Source organism: Podarcis muralis, chromosome 9, assembly GCF_964188315.1.
Source record: "Podarcis muralis chromosome 9, rPodMur119.hap1.1, whole genome shotgun sequence".
NCBI lineage: Eukaryota > Metazoa > Chordata > Lepidosauria > Squamata > Lacertidae > Podarcis > Podarcis muralis.
The window spans coordinates 19,203,786-19,228,494 of NC_135663.1; the positions used below are offsets into that span (position 1 = coordinate 19,203,786).

The 24,709-nt window shown below is 42.4% G+C and overlaps 1 protein-coding gene across 4 annotated transcripts in view; it reads left to right on the plus strand.

Moving 5' to 3' along the window:
• The window catches only part of BMPR1B (bone morphogenetic protein receptor type 1B), a 253,196-nt gene that overhangs the window by 177,557 nt on the left and 50,930 nt on the right, over positions 1 to 24,709 (plus strand). For all 4 annotated transcript variants that reach the window (XM_077933848.1, XM_077933851.1, XM_077933849.1 and 1 more), the window contains one exon: positions 21,971 to 22,130. In XM_077933848.1, coding sequence (XP_077789974.1) covers positions 21,971 to 22,130 — 160 coding nt within the window. The remainder of the gene's footprint in view (positions 1 to 21,970; positions 22,131 to 24,709) is intronic.

Here is a 24,709-nt window from a genome sequence, read left to right on the forward strand (position 1 = left end):
ATGAGATAAACCCCACTCAATGGACCAGAATGTGGTCTAAACCCCCCTTTAAATCCATATCAACGAAAAGAAAAGAACTCACACTGAAACTCACCTACAGGTGGTACCTAACACCAAGGAAACTAGCGCTAATACACCCAGGAACCTCACCAAAATGCTGGAGAGGGTGCACCTCCACAGGCACATACTTCCACATGTGGTGGGAGTGTCCCAAAATCCAACTATTCTGGACAACAGCCATACAAGAAATTTGTAAAATAACTAAGCAAGTAATAGACACCACCCCAGAATTGGCCCTACTAAACATCTTCCAAGACAACAATGCCCATTTACACCACAAAGAACTCATAACCCACCTGCTCTCAGCAGCCAGAAACACCATAACCAGACACTGGAGAGACCTGTCAGGAGTAAGCATGGACCAATGGTATCAAATAGTATGGGAAACAGCCCTACTAGAAAAATTAACTAATAAACTGAAACTGACACGGGGACAAACAGAAGAAGATGCCTTCACCCCGGTATGGCTCCCCTTTATCACACACACAGCCCAACAGGACAATGACAATAATCCACCAACAGCATACAAATCAATATGGCTAACCTGATCCAAAACACCCACCCACCTCACTCACACACGAAAACAAAGATCACCACAGCCAATCACAAGCAAACAATCACACCCTAGGCCAACCCCAACCTCTCTCACCACCAAAGGAACACAAGTGAACAACACAAGCACGCTGACACCAAACTCTACACACATTAAACATAATAGAAACACCGCCACCCAATCCCACCCTTATCCATCTTCCCTCTCTCCACCCCCCTTTCTCTTTTCTCTCCTTTTTTTATTTTTATTTTTATTTTCTTCTCCCCCTAATGCCTCAACAAATGAAACGGATTTGTAAAAATGTTACATGGGGAAAAATATATATGAGGCACTACACTTCTGTAAAACAAGAAAATCCTTAATAAAATATTAAAAAAAAAAAACAAAAAAAAAAAAAAAAAAAAAAAACGCCCACTTGCGTGCAGCAAGGTTGTTTCTAGGACGGCACTCGTTTTGCTCCATAAAGCTCTACTTGGTCTGAGAGAAACGGATCTGCAAATGTCATGCCTGGGTTTGCTCAGAGGCTGGCCAAATGGCGCTCAGTAAATTTGTTATTTCGTTCTTGGGAGTGTCAAAGGCGCTGTCTGAACGGAAGTGCATTATAAAGATAAAATGCACTGTCCCCATTTAAAAGCTAATCAAATAACTGAGAATGTAGACGTTTATGGGCCACGAAGGCATGCTTCTTGTCGAAAAACAAATGGAGACTTGTAAAACATAAAAAACCACTCTTACCCCCCCAATTCATAGAGCACTCTATTGTTGTTTTTCACAAGCATGCACACAGGAGGAACACATTTATGTTCACCTCATTTCCCTTCCAGATTGCAGGACCCAATAATGCTTTTTTAATTAACTGCTTTTCACAGACAGGAGAATGTTCTGAAGTGACTAACAACATAAAAGCATTAAAACTCCAATCTACTCTCACTTAGGCAAAAATGGAGAGTGATTACTGGTATTTGAGTGGCTTCATAGAGATGTTAAACAACATGATGGATGAAATAGAACCCCGCAGGATCCCAAAGCAATAATGCCAATAAGTTGTGCAGAAACTACTCAGCACAAACCTCTGCCATTGGCGGAATCACAGGAAAGCATTAACTGCAACAGCACTCTGGGGCAGCCTATCTAGAAATGTACCATGTCTGATGCTAATGAAAGCCACTTGTTCCAGGAAAATTAACAGAGCCACACTCTTCCAGCCCCTCCCCTGACAAAGGTCATCCCATGAGGTGACCAAAGCAGCTTCTATGCCAAAACCTGGCCGCTGAAACACAGTTGAAATGGATTTAGAAAATCGCTTGTCCAGCAGCTTATTTGCTCAAGCACCTTGCCTGGGAAAGGAATGTTAGCTACTGGCTGAGAGTTGTGTGATTTAGATCAGGAAAATGAGTACAGGTAGATAGATACCTCCCACCCCCCAGGTTATTACAGCTTTGTTTGACAAAACAGGGACCACCTGGACTCTCAGACAGGCATTTACAACCTTTTGGGTCCAGCTGGGACATTCTCTCACTGCTATATGTAATAAGCCAAGAGGGTCAAGGGTCGAGCTTACAAGTGGTCAGCCAGGCTTGCCAAACACCTTGTCCTCAGGTCTTAAAGATGGAAAGACATCTGATAAAATTGGACCAGATGGTGCTCTGGACATCTCCATGGGAAGCAAGCAATTTTGACCTCATCGTGTCTAGTTGTCAACATGATGATTCCTCCATATTGTCTGGGCCAAATTGTGAAACCCCAAAGCAGTGCTGAGAACATCTTGACTGGATAACCCTGAGAAAGACAGAGTGGTTGTAGTGAAGAAATGCTCCTTATCTCTGCCGCATAATAGACTCAGTTATGAACTCTTTTTCTAATTAGACTCAATATGAGTCTTTATCCACCTGTGTGATAGCTGTCTCTTAGCCCAACTCATTGCGCTTATCTGAGATGTACACCAGAGAGCCATATGGGCGCTGCTCAGTGGAGAAGGTCCTTGAGAGCAAATGTATCACCCTCTGAAGTCATTTCTGTATTTCACAGAACTTCAGCAGCTGGAAATCCCTCCAAAGCCTTCAAAGAGTTCCTCAGAGTCTTCATTAGTTTCCAGGAATTTACAATTCCAATAGCTCCCCCTATCCCTGGAAAAAATAAAGGGTGTTGTTCTTGTGAGCCTAAAATAAGGTTATTTGACCACAGCAAGGGACAGTTAACACAAAATCCCTCATTATCAGACCACCATGAAATCCAAGTCAAGAATGTGTTTGGGGAGGCTCAGAGGTAGAACATCTGCGGTGTATGCTGAGGTCCCAGGTTCAATTCCTGGTATCCCTGTGTAGCAAAGGGAGGACACCCTGTCTGAAATCCTAGTGTGCTGCTTCCAGTCAGTGCAGACAACACTGAGCTAGATAGACTAATGACCTGAGTATCAGTATAAGGCAGCTTTCTATGGATGGAATCTAAAGCCGTGCTAGTAGAATGGGGCTCTTGAGTCCTTGCTCTGGCTTCTGCTAGTGGAGCAACTTAGTTGAAACTGGCTCTATGTTTCTATGTCCTGCTGCATGTGTTGGGCTGATGACATGCTGGGACAGTCCTGTGGTTGCTGTCATGGTGACCATGAAGTCTTGAGTTCCCTCTTCCCCTTTATTGGGCATATGAGTGGTACCTTGATTATTCTCATAAATGGTAATAGATCATATTTCAGCAAGGAAGAAGAAAACATGATGAAAGTGATCTGGGTTAGTCTCTCCTGTCGAAGGTTGAGGAACAAAGCAAGACAGTGCTTGCAATTTTTATGGCAAAACATGTTTTTATGTGGTATCAATGTTTCTGTCAAGCATATTGCAAATTCATAAGCCCTTCATGGCTTAAATACTGACTTAAATACTGACTCTTCTCCAACCCTAATTCCAGGTTTTCAAAAACTGATTTTTCATAATTTGTCAGTAAAAGGACTGCTGTTTTGAGCCTATGTGGAAGAAATGCGCTGCTTAGCTTTAACTCATGACCAAACAGTAATTCAGTTGGTCCAGGTAGTTAGCTGAATGTTAGTTCTGACATTATGCTTTTGCATGCTTGCAATGTTAATGTTGACATGTCCAAATTCTTATCTGCTTATGCTTTCAAAACACAGGAAACAAACAATACCCAGGTCACATTGCAAAAAGGAGCTGCTTTTAGTGAGGATTTTAAAAAACACAAAACCCCTCAACTCAGTTTGTTAGACCATACTGCATATTGGGGGGAGGGGGGCAAACTTCAGGCTTGTTGGATCTACTTTATTTTATTTTTTTACTACAACTATAATATTTACCAGTCAGAGCCAGGTGCAAAAGTCATGCACCTGCTATTACAATGTTGTAAATTGTATTGTGTATACTGCTCAGGTAAGAAATTGCTCCCTGTCCTATGAACAGTAGTATGTTGGAGGGGAGGAGTTACACTTTGGCAGACTGACCGGGGTGCTGGTTTTCTGTGTGCAGAATATTTTTCAGTTCTAAGAACATTGAAATGTGACCACACACCTGCATTCTTAAGTGTGCTGTGAAACCAGTATGTTGTCTCAAACGGCCCTTATTTGCAAATACAGAGATGACTTGGCTGCAGAGGTAGCTACCAAAACAATTCCTTCAACAGTTTTTGCATTTCATGAACTATAGCATCTCTTTGATGTGATCCACAGCTCTCTTTTTAAAAGATTCCAGAATCACAAAAACCCATAAATTTTTCTGAGGGTTAGTCACACTTGCCACAGGTTTCTGAATTGTCATGCTTATTACTTCAGCCATCTGTTTTTTGTATAATACTTTGAAGTGAAACAGACTCTTGATTCTACTCCTGTGCTCTGTGCACAGAATTGTGTTAAAACGTAAATATCAACCCAGGAGTAATGGGAAACTTGAAGATAAACATAACTTCCTCTTTTTGTTTTCGTTATGCTGGTTTTACCTGGGAAATAATTTACCAGAGTTTCTCAAAGCTGTGTCAGATGTCTCTCTTTCTGTATTTGTAATTTTGTGCATTGCCAAAGTTCAGCTCAAAGGTTCAGCTCAGGAGTGGGGAACCTTTGGTCCTCCAGGTGTTGCTGGACTCCAACTCCCACCAGCCCCAGCCGGCATGGGCAGTGGCCAGTGATGGTGGGAGTTTTGGTCCGATAATATCTGGAGAGCTATAGGTTCCACACACCTGACTTGGCTGGTAGCAGTCATTCTTTCCCCTGGAAAAAAGGAGGGGGAGAGCCATGTCCATAGGAATTTGCAGTAACTTTTAATGCCCCCAAGGGTGGGACTTTCTTGGAGGCAAAACTGAACAAAACACAGCACTGTCACTGGCATTTAAGGTCGTTACTTTAGTTCAGTTGAGCAAATCACTGCTGAAACTATAATGAATGGCTGCAGAACAAATTGCTGCTCCTTCTGCTGGGCCCATCAAGAGATACATGAAACCAGACTTGAATAGGTAAAATAAACAGGGGAGATGGTATTGCCTGGATTGGAGTTATCTAAATAACCAGCTTTCCCCCCTCTAGAGTTTCTGTCTGTTCAGCCTTAACTTTCAAGTCAGTGGCATGGTTACTTCAGATAATAAGTCCCTTAGTAAGTGCCCCCACCCATCTGTAAGAAAGACATACTCTCCAGTGCCAGTCTCTGTTTCTGCCCTTTGCTTGCCTATCCCTATCTCATTTCTAGATATTTCTGGCCACAGACATGCCGTATATACTCCAGTATAAGCTGACTTTTTCAGCACATTTTTATGCTGAAAAATTCCCCCTCGGCTTATACTCGAGTCAATAAGTTTTCCCGGCTTATATTCGGGTCGGCTTATACTTAAGTATATAGGGTATTTGCTTCTCCACACTTCTAACTCCATCTCCCCCTGCCCCCAATTAGTCTTACAAGTCCACTTCTAATCCTTTTAAAAATATATATACTTCCCATTCATATTTTTCGATTAGATTGGTTAGTATCCAAAGTGAATGTCAAAAGAGACCTAAATGTTTATGATTTCTCATCCCTTTTGCCAATTCATAGGCATCACCATAGAAGTATTCTTGCATATTACTCAGTATATACTTTCCTTTAAACCTGGGGTGAGGAACTGGAGCTAGTCAGGGGGCTGAATCCCAGATTCTTCACCTGCTCTCATCAGCAACTCTTGCGTTCCTGTACCAATAAACCAGGAACTTTTGCCACTTTATAACTAAACTAAGTTTTACTGCCTGTGCAATTTTTTTGACCCATGTATGGGAAAGTACATGAACCAGACCTTTGAAGATTTTGTAAGTAAAACAGTTTCTAACTCACCAAACGTGGTGTTTCCTTATACTGAGGGAAGAGGGAAATTCTGGAACTCACTTGGAAGTGCATATTTTAAAGGTCTAACAACCTTACTTTACTGTGCTGCATGCATGTTTGTTGACTTTAAATCTCTGCTGGTGTTCCCTCACCAAAGAGTACTTGCCCTAAACTTTCTCCTTTTCCCTCCTCCTACCTCCACTAAACAATTATAATCATCAATCAGCTGGTTGCAAAGAAACTTATTTTTAAAGTTAACACATGATGTTAAGTGTGGGACAGATGGGCATACGCTGTGGGGAACCACCTTACAGCCCAAATTGGGAACTGGAAGTTCAGCACCACTGCTTTCAATTGCATGAAATATTGCAAACTGATGTTCACTCCTTGTTTCTGTTCGTTCTCCCCCTCTGCCTGATTCAGATGATGACAAATCATGAACCAGCAAAGAGCAGGAGGGGTTGAAATGCACAGGCAGAAGGAAGGGGGTGACCAGTTGTGAGACACAGCCTTGCTGACTGAAACATCCTTTGGCCCTGGCTTCTGTATTGGCCAGTTGTTTCGCTAAAATTTTAATAATGGTAAGCTGGAAAATTTATCTAGATAGTTTGTAATATCTTAGTGCTTGCTGGAAAAAGAAAGGACATTCCTATTTACATATCCTCCATCTCAACAGCATGGGTAGCACATTCTGCAATGTTGCTTAGACCCATGTTAATGGCAGTGTAACTTAGAACGTACAGGTTTTGTTCATGAGATCTTTGTTTATCATTGTAACATTAGAACGGTTAGTATTTTACACTGCAAAATAGGACTTCTTCTTCTTGTTGTTGTTGTTGTTGTTCAGTTGTTTAGTCGTGTCCGACTCTTCGTGACCCCATGGACCAGAGCACGCCAGGCACTCCTGTCTTCCACTGCCTCCCACAGTTTGGTCAAACTCATGCTGGTAGCTTCGAGAACACTGTCCAACCATCGCGTCCTCTGTCGTCCCTTCTCCTTGTGCCCTCCATCTTTCCCAACATCAGGGTCTTTTCCAGGGAGTCTTCTCTTCTCATGAGGTGGCTAAAGTATTGGAGCCTCAGCTTCAGGATTTGTCCTTCCAGTGAGCACTCAGGGCTGATTTCCTTCAGAATGGAGAGGTTTGATCTTCTTGCAGTCTATGGGACTGTTACTGTGATTCTGTACTCCTTATTTACCCAGTCTTCTTTCACTTTCAGAAACTTGGTGCCTTTAGATCAGCCAGGATGGGTGATGGGGTGGGGGATGGTGTCCAAAATATCTGGAGGGCACCAGGTTGGCAAAAGGCTGCATTATAGGCTGGAAAAATGCTCAACAGTCCGTGCATTTATTTGTGTGTAACAGTATCTATATTATACCATATCCATTTGCACACTGCTCTAATTTTAACAAGGTTTGCTCACCAATTACATAAAGTATTTTATTCACTTTGAAAAAGCTAAAAACCCTGGGAAAATATTATTCTTTCTCTGCGAAATTATACAACCTGCCACCATGAAGTGCATTTGCTTTAGTCACCTACTTCTCATTATTCAGTATTTATTTTAAGGTCTGGCCAGCTGTTTTTAAAGGAAAGCACTGTCACGGAACAATATCTTTCTGTGGAGAACAGAAGAAAATCTAAAAGCCAGAGATTGGAGAGAAAATAAAGCATTTAAAAAAATAATAACACCACAGTTCGAAGTAACAATTGCATCATAACTTCCAGTCAGAATCTCAGGATAAGTTGTGCTTTGTTTCATTTGCACAAAGTATTTGCTGTTGGGGAAAGATAAATTCATTAGTTATTTAAGTTATATTGTGATAACTATTATATATAGTTATTGTAAATAAACATATGTGGGAGCCTCTAAATACATTCCAGCTATTGCTAAGCTTAAAACGTTCCAGCCGCAAGTGAAGTATAGAAAGTTCTGTTCAGCTCAACCAAGTTGTAACTGTCTGGTTCTTCCCACAGCACAAGATTGATAGGTGGCAGAATAAAAAAAGGGGGGTGATGGAAAGCTAGAGACACATTAATCCTTGCCAAATGGACAATGTTTGAGAAGATGGTATCCCTGCAGTTTAAACCTTAAAGGAACACAACCTCTGAATGGGTAGTTACTAATACAGTAGAAATCCTTGTTCTGTATTTGAAGATAGTTAATAGTGAATGTAAAAATAAAGTGGGTGGGTTGAGGGACCAATCAGTGTATTGCTTGCAATTATGAATGCCTCTCTCAATATGAACCTACCCAAACTCCTAGATCTTCTCTGTTGTCTTCAGCTCCTTCCTTTGAGGGAGTCTCAGAGCATAATGACAAGGGGGGGGGGTCTTCCCCCTGTTTAGGGAAGTTTTTTAATGTTTGATGTTTTATCGTGTTTTTAATATTCTGTTGGGAGCCGCCCAGAGTGGCTGGGGAAACCCAGCCAGATGGGCGGGGTATAAACAACAAGAACAAATTATTATTATTATTATTATTATTATTTATTATTCAGTTGTGGCACTCGATTTATTCAATGCTCTCCCCAGAGCATAAACTAATATCTTTTTTGAACTATTGCCCTTGGCATTTGATGGACCACAGTGATGTTTATTGCTTATTGATTATATATTGTGGTGGTTTATAGTGGTGTTTTTTTTAAAAAAAAAACAACAGTCATGTTTTTACTATATTTTCTATTTATGTCTTATGCTCTTAAAAAGTTGATTGAAGAGTCTTTTGTTGCACAAGCAGCTAAAATGTTCAGTTAATGAAATGGGCACAAGCCAATCATCATTATTATATCAGCCAGTGAAAATGTTTGGAATGCTTGTCAGCCCTCATAAAATATAATGGATTAGTCCCTCCCTCTTGCCTACCTGTCTTGACTGTGCTGCAATGACTTAATCTACTGTTGTTTATCGTTAGTCAATATTTATTGAGCCCTGTCAAGCTCCGACCTATTCTACTGGGATGGTCAGAAAAAAGGATGTACAGGCTCCAAGCAGATAATGGTATCTACTCAGAAGTGTGAGCCACTGAATTCAATGCAGCTTACTCCTTGGTAAGTGGAGTTAGGGTAGTAAATGGCGAACCCTTCTTTGTGCATTGTTTGTATAGAAGACCTAACCTGGAGAGAAGAATAAAAGCTTTTATGTGAGCAGAAACAGCAGAGATCCACTTTACCAGCCGAACCAGCTTTGCACAATGCCCAGAAGGGGGGATGGGAAGCCTGAAGAGATCAGAGGTGTTTGTGAAAATTAGTCAGTATTAGTGTAATATTCCTTCAGGGAGTGTTTTATAATGCCCACCGGAATGTGTGGGTGGTTGGATCAGATTCCAGACTTAACTCAGTTGCTTTCAGTTACTGACATAATGCACACCTGTGTGTTCTCTCTTTTGACCTGTAAGTTGCAGTGAAAAGACCCTGACAGCTGAAATTAGGGGGCTTTGTGTGGCTCTTTGTTTGTTTGTTTATGGATGAAAAGAAAATATGTTATAGCTTTAAAGAAAGAAAAAGGTTGGAAGTTTTTTTGACGAGGTGAAATTTTGCTTCCCACCTGCGCTTTTGACTTTCTGTTTTATCATTAGCTTTGCATGCTAATGCTTTGTTATGCAGATGTTTGGTAATATTGTTAGCATGATGATGGTAGTGGTGTTTCTGTCCTGTTCTTCTACTGATGTGCTCAGTAGTGAGGGGAAAGCATCTTCTTGGTACTTTGCAGTGTAGTACAAAGACCAAGGAACTTGCAGGTGAATATTTGACACGGAAAAGAAGTGGTTTCACTTAGGTTTAAATGCCTGCTTAGTAGCAGTAAGGCATGGGAACTTAGCTGCAGTAAGGTTCTGCTAAAGCAGGAGACGGAAAGGTTTACCTTGCCTGGGCTGGTTCACTCCAGCAGAGATCCCTTCATGGGCCAGATTGCACGCATGTGTGAATGCGCCTGCCCACGATTTCTGGCGTCTGCATCTGTGGAGACGTAATTTCTGGCATCTACGCATGCGCAGACACGTTTTTCAACGCCTGTGCATGTGCAGATGAGATTTTCGGTTCCACGGAAGCGAGTCCTGGCTCTGCGCTACACCGGTTTAGTGCAGCGTACAGGGACTCACCGAGTGGGCAGCTCAGTTCAGGGGAGGCTCATGGGCTGGTTTAACGACCCCTATGGGGTGCTTGTGGCCCATGGGCCTTAGGTTGCCTACCCCTGTGCTAAAGGATTTGAAGGAACTTTGAGTTGCAAAGAGGAGTTTTGAAGGAAGTGTGGTATCATAGAGCTGTCGTGGGAAGCAATTCTGAGCAGAAAATTGTGATGAAATGGGATTTATGGGACAACATCCTGTGATGTCTACTCAACATACACACCAAAAATCCACGTGTGCAACAGAACTTTCTCTCCCCTGTTTAGGGAAGCTTTTAATGTTTGATGTATTACAGTATTTTAATATTTTTTTTGGAAGCCGCCCAGAGTGGCTGGGGAAGCCCAGCCAGATGGGCGGGGTATAAATAATAAATTCTTCTTCCTTTTCTTCCTCTTCGCAGTCCCATGAGTGCACTCCACACCTGTTCTAAAGGGTATTCCAACCATCTGTAACAGATTTTGTTGTTGTTATGTGGAGGTGAAAGGCAAAAGGAAGTAGAGGCCCCACTGCATGAGCAGATGCCCACTGGCATTATGTTGGATCTCATCCATAGTTCTTCAGTTACACCTTATATCCTACATAAACCAAAGTAATGTGTCCATTCTTTCAGGTGTGCAGAAGTGGTTGCTATTGTATAATTAAATTCAGTGGGTGGTATTCAACTAAGGTTTACTCAGAGTAGACCTATTGAAATCAATGACCATGATTAAGTTAGGCCCATTAATTTCAGTGAGTCTACTCTGAGTAAACTTTAGTTGAATGCCATCTAGTACAAATAACATGGTGCCTGCTTTTCTATTCTGCATGGGAACTGCTTGTCTGTGAACAGATCCACACAGCCAGAGCTAATAATTGCATGGGTAAGTCTGATTGCATGGGTCTTTCCCACTGCATTGGCACTCCAATAGGCCATTTAGATCCACCATTCATTTGTATTTATTCAACAACAACAAAAACAATTTACTATTGTACCCTGCCCATCTGACTAAGTTACCCCAGCTATTCTAGGCAGCTTTAAGCAAGAATGGCCACTTCTGCATGTCTAAGGGACCCACATGTAACATCCGAATTGCAGGAAAACAAGAAGAGGCTGCTGGATCAGGCCAAGAAGCCCCTCTAATCCAGCATCCTGTACTCACAGTGGCCAATCATTTGCCTATAGGAATCTCACAAGCAAGACGTTCTGTGCAGCACCACTCTCCCTACTTGCGATTCCCAAGAAACAACAATCCTAAATTAATATATACACTGATAGTGTCTGAACTAATGGTAACCAACCAGGCAAGTGATCCCGGGGTCATGATGAATAGCTCAACAAAAACGTCAACTCAGGGTCATCCAATTAAATTGATTGGCAGGAGGTTCAGAGCAGACAAAAGTACTTCTTCACACAATGCACAATTAATTTATGGTGCTTGCTGCCACTAATTGTAGTGATTCTAAAAGGTGATTAGACATATTTGAGGAGAGCAGCTATTCGTCATGATGGCTGTTAGGATTTCATTTGTTTTAATGTTCTGTTTTTGGATGTTTGGATCTTCTTAGTCACTTTGGACACTTTTTTGTGTGAAAACTACTATTTTGTTAATATATGATAAATATGGAATCTTTAGGTTTACAGACATTGTGCCGCTGAATGTCTACTGCTAGGGGACAACAGTGGAAGAAAGCTGTTGAGGAAGCAAGATGCTGAATTAAATGGACCTTTCTTCTTGGACTCGCTAAATTGGTGACACACATAATCCTAATGGCATTTGCATACACCCTTAAGCTTCATCTGCACATACAATTTTTATTTACGTAAAACTAAATAACAATATTAAAATAACCAAGGAAATTATTTAAAAATCCATACATACCAGTAGAATATTAATATCAGCTACAATAATCCGGGTACTACAAGCTGGCATCAACAGCATGGGAATACCTTAGCAAGGATATAGTTTTCAATGCACTCTGGAAACATCCAGCCATGTGTTTGGTGCCTACCTAATCTTCAAGGGGGCATGCCACAGGATAGGTGCCACCACAGAGCAGACTGCTTTCTTTTCTATAATGAGATGAGGTTTGGCAAGATCTGCTTCAGATCTTCATGGTGATTCCCATAGGCCCATGCACTCCATTACAAACAGTGCTGACAGTGTGCATGGAGTACCCCATTTGAGCACTCCATTGTTACTTACCACACCCTCTGGAAGAAGAGTGAATTGCTTGGCATGGGTAGATGGTTGTGTAAGGGGTAGATATCAGAAGGCCAAGCCCAGGCATTAGCTGTGTCTCTCTTTCTGGGATTTATCTGATTAATTTGTTGAGTGTGTAACAGAATCAGACTGAACTGAGTTAAAGTCCAGGCTAATTGGTTGTGAGTCGAGGCCCCACCCCCCGCTTCATGATGAAATAAGACACATGGACACCAGTGTTTTAGGTTAATGGGCTAAAAATGGCAACAACTTTATTGGTTAAAGAATGTGAGTGGTATTGGTTTAGGCATTGGATCCGAACAGACTATACTTGACTCCTTCCTTCTCTGCAGGAAGTCACACATGGGTTAACGACCTGTAGGGGGAGCCTGTTGATGCAAATCAACTGGAAGCTCTCCCCTAGAGTCACTGGAGGGTTGTGCCATAGCCCTAGCCACCCCCTGGGCATCAGACAGGAACCATGACCGCTGGATTCCTTTAACGGAATACCCTTCAAGGGGAGGGGTAGGTGATGGCCACAACCTCCCCTCCCATACACAACACATTTTCCAGTGCCTAACTGCCAAACCTTACAATGTTGTGATGATTTGCTATGAGGTAGGTGAAAAACCAAATGGCTGGTGCCAATCTGCCAAGTGGAAAAAATTCCTACCAGGCCCCTTCAACAGGCAACCAACCGAGGTCCATAGCAAGGTCAGGTGTTGAATGCACGAGAATAGAGGAAGGGAGGGCGGGAGATCTGTATGTGCAGGAAGAAACAGGCTGAGCCACGGTCCCGCATTCACTTAAGAGTGGCAAACCACGCCCCCCAGCCAGCCGGATTGGCTGGCTGAGGGCATGACACGGGCCCGGGACGCCCTGTGACGCAGTGGGCCACCCACGCCCACTGCGAAGCGTGGGAAGCGAGACCTGCTCACAAAGCCTCGGGGAAGAGAAGAGGCTTTGCTTTGAAAATCTTTTACTGGAGAGCCAGTGTGGTGTAGTGGTTAAGAGCGGTAGTCACGTAATCTGGGTAACCGGGTTCGAGTCTCCGCTCCTCCACATGCAGCTGCTGGGTGACCTTGGGCTAGTCACACTTCTTTGAAGTCTCTCAGCCCCACTCACCTCACAGAGTGTTTGTTGTGGGGGAGGAAGGGAAAGGAGATTGTTAGCCGCTTTGAGACTCCTGAAGGGGAGTGAAAGGCGGGATATCAAATCCAAACTCTTCTTCTTCTTCTTCTTTTAATGTCTCCAGAGCATAGTATGTGCTGCTGATTTCTGAAAATTAATGCATGGGCATTTATCTTATGGTGCCATATCTTGCCTCTATTTTCAAACAAGGTCACGGAGCATAGCGGACTTGCTGTACGTTTATATGTTAACATTTCTAAACTGAGATATCCTTGTGCATTTTTAAGTGCCCTTGACATAGCAGTTGCTTGAAACCCATTCTGCACTTCTGCTACTTGAGTTGCACTTTTCGTTCTCAATATCCTAAATAAATGGTCATAGAATATGCATGTTTGATGTTTTTGTGGAGCGGGACTGCGTTAATCAAAAGCGATATCACTCTTTTTAAAAACAAATGCAAATGTTAAATGATTTGACAGTCTGCAGCATATTTTACATAGTGTGTTAAACTGAGTGCCTTCTCCTGCTTATTCTAAAAATGCAGATAAGTAGCTTTCAAGCACTGTTTGTAGTTTAATAGTTCCTGAAAGAAGCGTCAGCACATTTCCGTCTTGCCTTTTCTAGACAAAACAGTGTGATCTGATCTGCTGGCTTGTACATAACTACTGATCTGTTGTCTAGAACAAGTTAGGAGACAGTGAACTCTGCAGAAAGAGAAAGTCCTCCAAACAGCATGTGGGTAGTTTGGATGTACTGGCGCCTGTAGCCATGGCTTTCACTGCTCTGTTGCATTAATTAGGAACAGAATAAGGTCCTCAGACACAGCTAACTTACTGTCACTGAACTGCTCAGCTTATGAATATGAAGGCAAGCTGAGTTCAAGCCAGCGGTGCTAAAACAGTTGCACGTATCAGGATAATTGAATACATTGTACTCTCCAGCTATAGACATCTCTATGGTATTTCCCAATGTTCTAAACGTGGTGGGTGGGTTATTTGTTTCCCATGGCTCTGAGTTTGGGCATGCTATTGGTTTCCTCTGTGGGTACAGAAGACGTGGGAGGAAATCAAAGCAGGTATCACACTTCGGCACTGAAGTCCGAGAAGCGAGCAAGCGAGCACACAGTATCCTCTAGTCCAGAGATTTCCAAACTGTGTGTCGTGGCAGGTTAGTGCGTCAGCTGCAGTGTGTGGCATGTATGCTCCCTGCTCTCCTCCCGGGGCTGGAATGGGGTTAGTTTAAACTTTGGTTTGCTAGTAAAACTGAATTACTATGTTGTGAAATGATGCATGTCTACAGAAGTGTGTCACCAACACGAGCAGTTTGGAAATATCTGCTCTGTCCTTAAAGAATGCACAGGCAGAGCTGGGCAAGTAGAGACTGTTTTGCTGCTTCCACTTTCTCCTTCTTTTCATAGGATGCTACCGAGACCCCACTGCCCAGGAGAAACCACACCAAATGCAATGTGGCACCAGCACAGGCTGCAATCACCCTAAGAGCATCACCCACTACTCAAAATATCCCCCTTCTACACCACATGCACCATGGATGAAGACGGACCATGTGGTGTCCTATTGGGGACTGCATTTTCTATGGAAGCATGTGCTTGCAGGGTGACATAGAAAAGTTAAGATTAGAAAAAATAAAAAAAGCTTGAACACTTGCAGCCACAAGTTGAAAACAAATTCAAAACCAAACGATATATTTGCTTCAATGTGTAGTGTACAGTTTCATTTTCTCTTATTCTCTTCAAGTAACTACAAGCATAGGGAGTCCCTGTTCTCAGTGGTATCACAACATGTTGGAAAGAGAGGTTTATCTCTTTCTTCTCCAGCTGCACCCCCCCCCAAAAAAATCTCCTTCCCTCCCCAACAGCTATGAGGCTTGAAAAAGAGTTCCCACCCTTAGGGGAAAAAATATTGTTGCATATAGGAATTGGAAGAGAATGGGACAGACCTCGCTTGCATTTCCCACCAATATCAACAACAGAGCAACACTCTTATTCCCATTGGTTTAAGCTTTCCGAAAAACAGTAGCATAGCTTATTTTACAGCTGAAAATTTCTGATGGAGAGGACAGTGGGAGTAATAGGGTCTGTATTCATGGGTACTTTAAAATGCATTTGAATATGTATCTGTTCCACACCTGATCCACACAGATTAGTCTTTAGCGCCTGCACAAATTGCATACAACAGGGCCGGCTTACCTGTGACCTCCATGTATTGCTGGACTACAACTCTCATCATCCTTGACCATAGGCATTCTGGCTGGGGCTGATGGGAGTTGGGAGTGCAACATCTGGAGGACATACAGGGTCAGCTATGAGGACAAAAAACCCCTGCATAAATGCATTGGGAGAATTATGCCTGCAGGAATAAAAGGAATCTACATTTCCACTTCCTTCTTCACCTTTTATCTTTTGGCTAAAGATTCGTACTGGTATAGGTGGATGTGTCCATAGTTCATATCCAATGAGGGAAGGAGTCATCCTAGTTAGGCATTACTGTTTTGAATCTGTTCGTGTAACACTGAAAAACAAGAGTCAAAATATACCAATTTTTGTTTGTAATTTATTACGGTCATTTGAAGGAGGGTTATTTAATTTCTACACCGTTTAATATACTGGAAATATTTCTAAGTGCTGTGCAGAGTGTTATTCTTGTTGAGTATTAGCACTGACTAATATTGCCACACACCTTGGTATATCATACTCTTATGTAAGCACTATAAAAATGCCACTTAAAAAACAATCAGACAAATTTCCTTTGGCAAAAAAAGAGCTCTGGACTTTAAAAGCTGCAGTGCGACAGTTCACATGTAGGTTCAATGAGAAGCTTTTAACCCATCTGGAAATGGTAAGGAATGGTGAATGAGCAGAAAGCCAACCACTCTCTCTAATGTGAGGCTTTCCTTTTCCTTTCCCCTGTCCCCTCATGTAGTTCTGTGCCTGGTTGGACTATTTCTTGCTTGCCAACTATACAATCAAAGAGAATTCTAGGGGCCCAGTGGGGTAGGGGCAACAGCTGAACTGCATTAGGGCAACGGCAGCCTGGGTTGCATTTCTTAACTGCTGAATAACAGATCACAGGTGCAGGATTAACCCAACATACGGAGCTCTGTTTTGTTAATGGAAGCCCCTTAGCAGCCGTAGTTTACTGCTTTGTCACATGGTTCTCCTCCAAGGGAGGAATCTGGCAAGGATATAACAAGCCTACGGAAATTGAATGTAAGTAGAATAGGTCAGCTTTAAAAAAAACCAAAAAACCCCCCAAACCTTTACAGAATACTTTAGGGAAGGGGGGAAATGAGGAAGAATGAGCTTTTGAGTTTATCCTCTTTGCAGGGGTAGGGGAGAGGTTCAGTGGCTTTTTACAAAGGATCAGGCCTGGGCACACATGACCGGAGAATGCCATTTAATTGAAGTGCTACTACCTGTGGGGCTAAGATGATGTTATTGTGCACACCGCCTTGCATTTCTGTATTTTCACACAGGCCCTACCCAAAGTGTCCCCATTCATCTGAGCCCTTCTGAGTCCTTTGCACATTGAGTAGTTAGAAACCTCCAAATAGCACAGATTTCCCAATCACATGGAAGGTCTCTAGCCATGTTCAGCTGAACATAGTTAGAAGCCGCCTTCAGGCTTTTATGCTAAACACATGAAGGACAGGAGGAGAGAGAGTGCCTTGTGTGCAGGGGACATTGGGGTGGGGCCACACAATTAACCCTCCTGTGGTCAGGCTGAGTTCTTGAATTGGGCTAGTGATTTTCTAAGGGGCAGAGGAAATAAGGACAGTTGGGGCACATGAAGCCTGATGTCCTTGTAGACATTACTTTGTGGGTCAAGAAGATCCCACATTTAAACAAATGTAGGCTCTCCCCATGCATTGGTTGTTTTTCCCCCTGTGTTAAGCGAACAGTAGAGGGATGGGGAAGGAAACCTAGAAACCCAAGACCTCCTGCTTTTTCCTCGTTAAAAAGACCAAGCAATGTCTGAACAGTCCTCATGAATCAGCTTATATGCCCAAGTGGTCAGGCTCAGCTGGTTTTATAGACCTGGCTATTAATACGTTCCTATTTTAGAATGGTTTCCTTCTTTAAGCTCCAGATAAGAGAAGTGAAAGGGAAATGTTTGCGTGTGTAAAAGCAGAAATAGAATCTTGTATAGGTTATTCCCTTCCCACCCACATCTAGGAGGGACACGGGTGGCGCTGTGGTCTAAACCACAGGGCCTAGGACTTGCCGATCAGAAGGTCAGCAGTTCGAATCCCCCTAACGGGGTGAGCTCCCGTTCCTCGGTCCCTGCTCCTGCCAACCTAGCAGTTCGAAAGCACATCAAAGTGCAAGTAGATAAATAGGTACCGTTCCAGCGGGAAGGTAAATGGCGTTTCCGTGCGCTGCTCTGGTTCGCCAGAAGCGGCTTAGTCATGCTAGCCACATGACCTGGAAGCTATCTGCAGACAAACACCGGCTCCCTCGGCCTATAGAGTGAGATGAGCGTGCAACCCCAGAGTCATCTGCAACTGGACCTAACGGTCAGGGGCACCTTTACCTTTACCCACATCTAGGAATGGATGAATCTGTCGCTTCTTGGTCTTTTGGCTAAGCTCAAGTGCAGTGCAGTTAGTAGATAGTTGACACAGCATTTTTTTTTTCCTAATCAAAGGCAGGGCTTTCCCTCCCCTGAAATTTGTGGCTTGCTGCCAAAAGACCAAATGGATTCCTCTGTATTCTTGTTGGAAGATTCGGAAGTCAATGTGCTTCCACCACAGCGAAGCTTAACAGCTGTTGTGCATTTCTGAAAAGCATAAATGTGTTTGTACTCTTTTAATCGATTGAGCAAATTACATAGTGTTGCTCCTTGACCGCAGGTTTAATATTGTTGTTCTATGTGTTGTATTTAATTACCATTTCCTTTAGACACATTTTCTGCTACTGAAACAGGTTCCATATTAAACTGATGCACACAACCACTGTCCTTCTGATGCCTGCTCCTCCCCCCCAAAAAAACATGTAGGTGTTACACACACACACACACACACACACACACACACACACTGTTAAGCATTTGTGGGTGCCAGACACTTAATCCCTGTACCAAGCAAATATTGAAAGCTAAATAAGTTGAGCTAGTTTCTTCATGACACAATCGCCTGGGAGATGAGCCATTAGGAAAACAAAGGAAAGGTGATGGCCCATTGAGAAAGCAAAGGGATAAGGCTCTGTGCCAGATGGCAAGTGGGTGGGATCCCTCTTCCAACTCTTAGATAGAAGACAAAGGCAAAGTTTGAATTGGAGTTTGAGTTGGCTGTGATGTGATCTTGAGAAAAGAAGGTTGCAGGCTGGTTAAAGGTTGAAAGCTGGAGAGAGGGTTAGAGTTCAGTGGTTGATTTCTGCTTGGATCCAAGGCTGCACCCATGGGAGAAGCAAGACCCTCTTGTAGTAGTAATGCTGTGAATCCCTCCATCGTAGTTTCAGGATGTGTATAAACCATATATCGTAAAGACACCACAGTCTCTGCTATGCCTCATTATGAACAGGAAACCCAAACCCTGAGTTAAGCGCCTGAACCCCTAGCATTCCACTTGCTAAACTGAGGACAGATTTTAAAAATAAAATTCCTAACCTAAATTTTCATTTTGAATATCTGACATAAGGTGCCTTTCTTAAGACTGCTTCCCAGTTTTATCATTCCATGAACTGTGGAGAGGTAGCTAGCCCATGCCTTATTTAGCACATGATCGTTGCCAGTGAAACCTTATCAGTGAAACTTTTTATTTTACTGTCCCTCTCAGAACTGCTTTATACAGTAGGCTGTGGCTGTGGTTTCAGAGGGATAATTTATTGCACTTTCCTTCTGTGCTGCTGTTCTGTCACTGATTGGTTGCCAACAATATCCTGTGGAAATTCCTTTATCTGATGCCTGAAAAATATAGGGAGTTAAAGCAGTTAATATTTCCCTTTCCCATAAAAGCAGTCATTTTTTAGGATGTAATTTGACTTGTTCAGATATAATCAGGCTGTTGATTGTGCTCTTGTGCATTCAGCGCTACAGCTGGGTACTTCCTGATATTGTATAATAGAAGGAAATACTTCAGCAACTGAAAATTGTTCAACAATATGGCAATTTTTCAGGAATGCAATAATAATAATATTCTGTGTTAAGATTCCTGCACTGACCCTTGGGATCTCTTCCAACTCTACAATTCTGTGATAGGAGACAGTATCGATCCCCAATGATTTAAATGGGAGATACTTAATTTCCAATCAATACTGTCCCATTTAATTTCACAGGACAAAATGTGTCTAACTTTGGCAGGACTTTGTCTCAAATTATTTTATTTACACATTATTGTATATTATTTATAACTTCTGCCTGGAACATTTTTAAAAGTTCACTGTTTGTTCATGAATAACAACGTAACTAAGTAATAAGAGCCAGAGAGGACTGTGTGTGTGTGTGTGTGTAGAGAGAGAGAGAGAGAATGAAATTGCCCCAGAAGGTGGATAAATTTAGTTATAAAAGTATCATGGTGTGGATGAAAGAAGGCTGGTATTTTTATTCTTCTTTACTATTAATATCTTTTATTTAGCTCTGTTGCATCATGAGCCAGATGTCTGAAACCTCTGCCTAGAACATTTTTAAAAGTTCATTCTCTGTCCATGAATAACAATGTAACTCAGTCACAATCCTAGCTTTGTGCATACCTGCTGAAGAAAAGGGGGACTTGGTTTGAAAAGGCTCTGTTCCACTGACCCAGAAAGTGAACATCTGTTGATGCTAAATTTCCCTGTGTAGGCTGGATTTTAAAATATCCTAATCCAAAATAATTGAGAGAGCAAGAGAGAAAACTCCCCACCACCACCACCCAGAAAGAAGTAGTATAAAAGAAATGCTTGGAACCAAATGGTAATTGCTGCTCGTAGGCTGAAGGTAATATGTGCTCAAAATCTAAAGTTATTATTGTTAAAATATCAAACAATCATCGCCCCCCCAAAGGAAGCCAGAAGGATAGTGTACCTGTTACAGTACCCTGTATTGAGGGACGAAAGTTTCCCAGCAAAACACTGAACAATGCATTTAGAAATAGGTCATGCTACACAGGCCTTTCTAGCTGCAGATCAACATGAAGCTTTCCACATCTGAATGTTCTTAAGACATTGAAAGCCACTTTCACCAGCCATGCACTTAGAAAACTAATGGGGTAGGGGAGGCTAGAACGGGCCAGTTTCCAACATGGGTCCTGCAACACTATGAATCCTCTTCTGCAATCTTATGGTATCTGGGAGAGTATCCCTGGGGCCATGTGATGAACTCTTGAGAGCGCACATCTCCTCTCCTTCTTAGTGGTTCCTCCCAGACTGCAGAAGTCCCTCCCTAAAGAGGCTACTCTGTCTCTATCATCACTGTACTTCTTTCTGACAGCAGGTACTTGTCCCAACAGATTTTTGAGAATGACAGTTTTTAAAGAAAGGGCTGGTGGGTTGATGTTTAGAAAGTTTTTAATGATTACTTTCCCCCAACAACAACAACAACAAATCTTTATTGTGGTTGTAGACCAGTATAAGTTACTTTTCCCCATATACACCATATTTTTTGCTCTATAAGACACACTTTTTCCCTCCTAAAAAGTAAGGGGAAGTGTGTGTGCGTCTTATGGAGTGAATGCAGGCTGCGCAGCAATCCCTCTTGCTGTTCTGGCTTCAGGGATTCAGAATATTTTTTTTCTCGTTTTCTTCCTCTAAAAACTAGGTGCGTCTTATGGTCGGGTGCGTCTTATAGAACGAAAAATATGGTATTTTTTTAGCTGTTTCTATTTTAGCTGTTAGCCGCATTGAGTCCCTGTTAGGAAAAAAAGGTGGGAGATGAATAATAGTAATAGTAATGATAATGATAATGATGATAATAGGTAAGGGGAATAAGACTTTGCGCTGACCATCAGGCAGTGGCTGTTTCTACCTGTCTTGACCCACCCTCCAAGCCCTAGCCGGCTTTAAAACAAAAAATCACTGCCACAGACATTATGTGTAGGCGCATGAGTAGAAGGTTTTGAATCATGGGGGTGGGAAAGTGTGTGTGTGAATTTCAACAGTGCCTAGTTTGTTTTTGGTTGCTGGTTTGTTAATATTGTTAATATTGTTTTGCGAGTTATGAATGCTGCGGTGCTTTGTAAATATTACAATACGGCTTTTGTTTGTGCTGTTCAGCTTATTTTTGTAGTTGTTTTGTTAATTGTGCTTTATGGAAGGTGGTTGTTTTAGTGATGATTTGTAATTTTTGATTTGTCAATTATTCTACATGATTTATGTCGTATTGTGATGTTCTGTTATTGCAATTCGTTTGTGAGCCGCTTTGTGATTCGTGTGAGTGAAAAGCAGCAAAGAAGTATAATAAATGAATGAAAATGAATAGCAGTAACAACAACAGGGATGCCCTAGAAAACCACTGCCAGCCAGTGTAGGCACTAATGAGCAAGAAGTGTCAATGGTCATTTTTGGTGTAGGAGACCTTCCTATGTTTCTTTGTACTTATCCACACATGATCAAGCAAACAGTTGCTGATAAAGCCTCAAAAGTCTTTCGGAAAACCGCTCTCAGCCATTCCTGCCCAGCGACTTACCTTTTATTTCATTCTGTTTCTTTTACAGCAAACTTTCTAGACAGCAGGCCCTTGAGGAGTTCTGGGAAGGTGAACATGGAAACCAGGAAGGAAGATAGTGGGAGCACAGCAGCATCTCCTCCCCAGAAGAAGCTGTTTTGCCATTGCCATCACTACTGCCCCGAAGAGTCAAAAAACAACACTTGCAGGTGAGTGTGGGAATGATTAACCTGCGGAGTCTGCTGCCACACAATGTTGGGGGGGGGCGCATCCAAGAGCTACCTGGCTTCGATGGTTTTAGACGACAGAGCCTGGAAGGAGAGATCTTTAAAATTCTGTTAGCCGTGATAGCTAATGGAAGCATCAGCAATATGATGTTGGTGTACAAACCATGAGGAAAAGGGTTGTTGATGACATGCCCCATTTGTGGGCTTCCCAAAAGTATCTAGTTGGCCACTGTTGGAAAAAGGACAGTGGGCTATATTATGGTCTGTGGGCTTTCATGGAATCATAGAGTTGGAAGGGACCCTGAGGGTCATCCAGCCCAGCCCCCTGAAGTGCAGGAATATGCAGTTGTCCCATACGGGGATCAAACCTGCAACCTTGGCCTTATCAGCACCACAGTCTAACCAAGTGAGCTTTCCAGCTGCTGATGAATGAATGAATCTTTATTTGCGTCAGCCATTGGCCGTAGCAATAAAACAACAATATGGTATACAAAGAATAGAAATAAAAAGTAAATTACAGTGGTACCTCAGGTTAAGAACTTAATTCGTTCTGGAGGTCCGTTCTTAACCTGAAGCTGTTCCTAACCTGAGGTACCACTTTAGCTAATGGAGCCTCCCACTGCTGCCGCACCGCCGGAGCACGATTTCTGTTCTCATCCTGAAGCAAAGTTCTTAACCCGAGGTACTATTTCTGGTTAGCGGAGTCTGTAACCTGAAGCGTCTGTAACCTGAAGCATCTGTAACCCGAGGTACCACTGTATATAAAATACATTTTAGGGTTTTGAATCAATAGTCAAATAGTGGATCTTATTCTGATTGCCGCAGCTAAAAGCCTTTCAACCTTTGCTGTCACCTGCTCATCTTGATCTGCCAAGAGAAAGGACACTGTGGCAGTGGTTGGGTGACCCGGAATAGACAATAAAAGAGGGGTGATAATCTCATTCCTCAAGTCTTTATAAAGAGTGCGAGCCAGAAGGGCATTTGCCACTGATTCGGTACTGCCATCTCCACAGGGACATAAACGTTTTTTCGTATGGAATCTGTTGGAATCATCCCTCAAGTACATCTGAAGGCAATATATTCAATCTTGCGAGAGTAAAGTCTATATTTTAGAATTGCTATGTTATGCAGATAGGGTGCCCGAGAGTCGAAATGGGAAGGTGGAAAATAGTCATACCGTGGGCAAAATTTCCTTATGGCCAAGTTCTTCTGACGCTCGATATTATTTAGGCGCTGACAAATTAGACTGTTTGCTTTACTAAAACCCAAAGTGAGTAGCTGTTATGGTGATAAACCACAAGAGTGAAGTTTTGGATAGACAATTCTAGTCCAGGCGCTCTTGTGACAATCTTGCAGCACTAGGGATATTAGACCAGGGGGATTTGAGTTTAGGCGAAGCCAATAGTTAAGTGTAATACACCAGATCCGTAATTCTACCAAGAGAAGATTAGCCTCTAGGTGCAATGATGCATTTGGGACACAGGGTGGTACAGAGAAAATTTGCCTTAAGAACTTTGATTGGAAAATTTCTGTAGATCCAAGGTGATGAAAGTTGGGTTTCCTGCACCAGCATTCCATGTATATTTCCTTCCACCCCCACCCCAACCCCACCCCACCCATTATTAACCTTACACCTCTACTGGTTCCTTTTGGTGTTGTGCACTTCAGGCTAGTCTATAGCAGGCAGATTGGTCTTGCATGGTCCACTGTTTTGGGTTTTTTTTACTGCAAAGAACAGTTGTGGGGCTCTTCAGAATTGGACCCATGAGGACAAGAGTTAACCTTTTCCTCCCATACGATAGCCTTAATGACTCCCCCCCCCCCATCATGTCACTGCTTGGCATGGGACAGAACATGCCATTGGGGGCAATGCCAGCTTCTTCCTTGCGCTAAATGACAACTGGGGACAGTTTTTGTTTAGTCCTTGACACGGTCTCATTCATTATAATTTTCTCTTCACTATTCTAAGCTTTTATTTGTGAGTTTAAAAAAATCAACTGCTCATTTCCAAACTATACAGTTCAGAATTCACTATGGCTAGACTCCTACGTTCAGATAAATTTAGGTTGCCATTGTGCTTTAAACTGTTGATCACTTAATTCTGACCTCATCTTTTTAATGCCTTTAAAAAAGCATTCACCATTTTTTTTTTTTTAGATCTCCTAGCACTTGCTAGCCCTCATGTAAGATAAGGTGGTAACCTTACCTATTCCTTTTGTGCTACTTCGTACTGAGTCTGGGGAATAAATACTCTGAAGAGTGCAAACATTAAAAGTTATCCAACTGCAAATATTTACTTGGTTACATAATACGCCTGGCTCTTTTCCAAGTGCCGCAAAGTGGCTGGCTAGTAATTTGGTCCCCCAAATGGCTGCTTTGCACCTTGAATTTCAGAAGAAGGGTGATTTGTTTCTTGTGTGTGTGTGTATTTTGGGCTCAGTATGAATGACACGGGCTCTGGTAGCTTTCCAAGGCTGCGGTATTGGGTTTACTTGTTACCTTACATCACCACAAAGGATATGTAAATACTGTCAGGGTATCTGAAGGAGGTGGCGGCTACG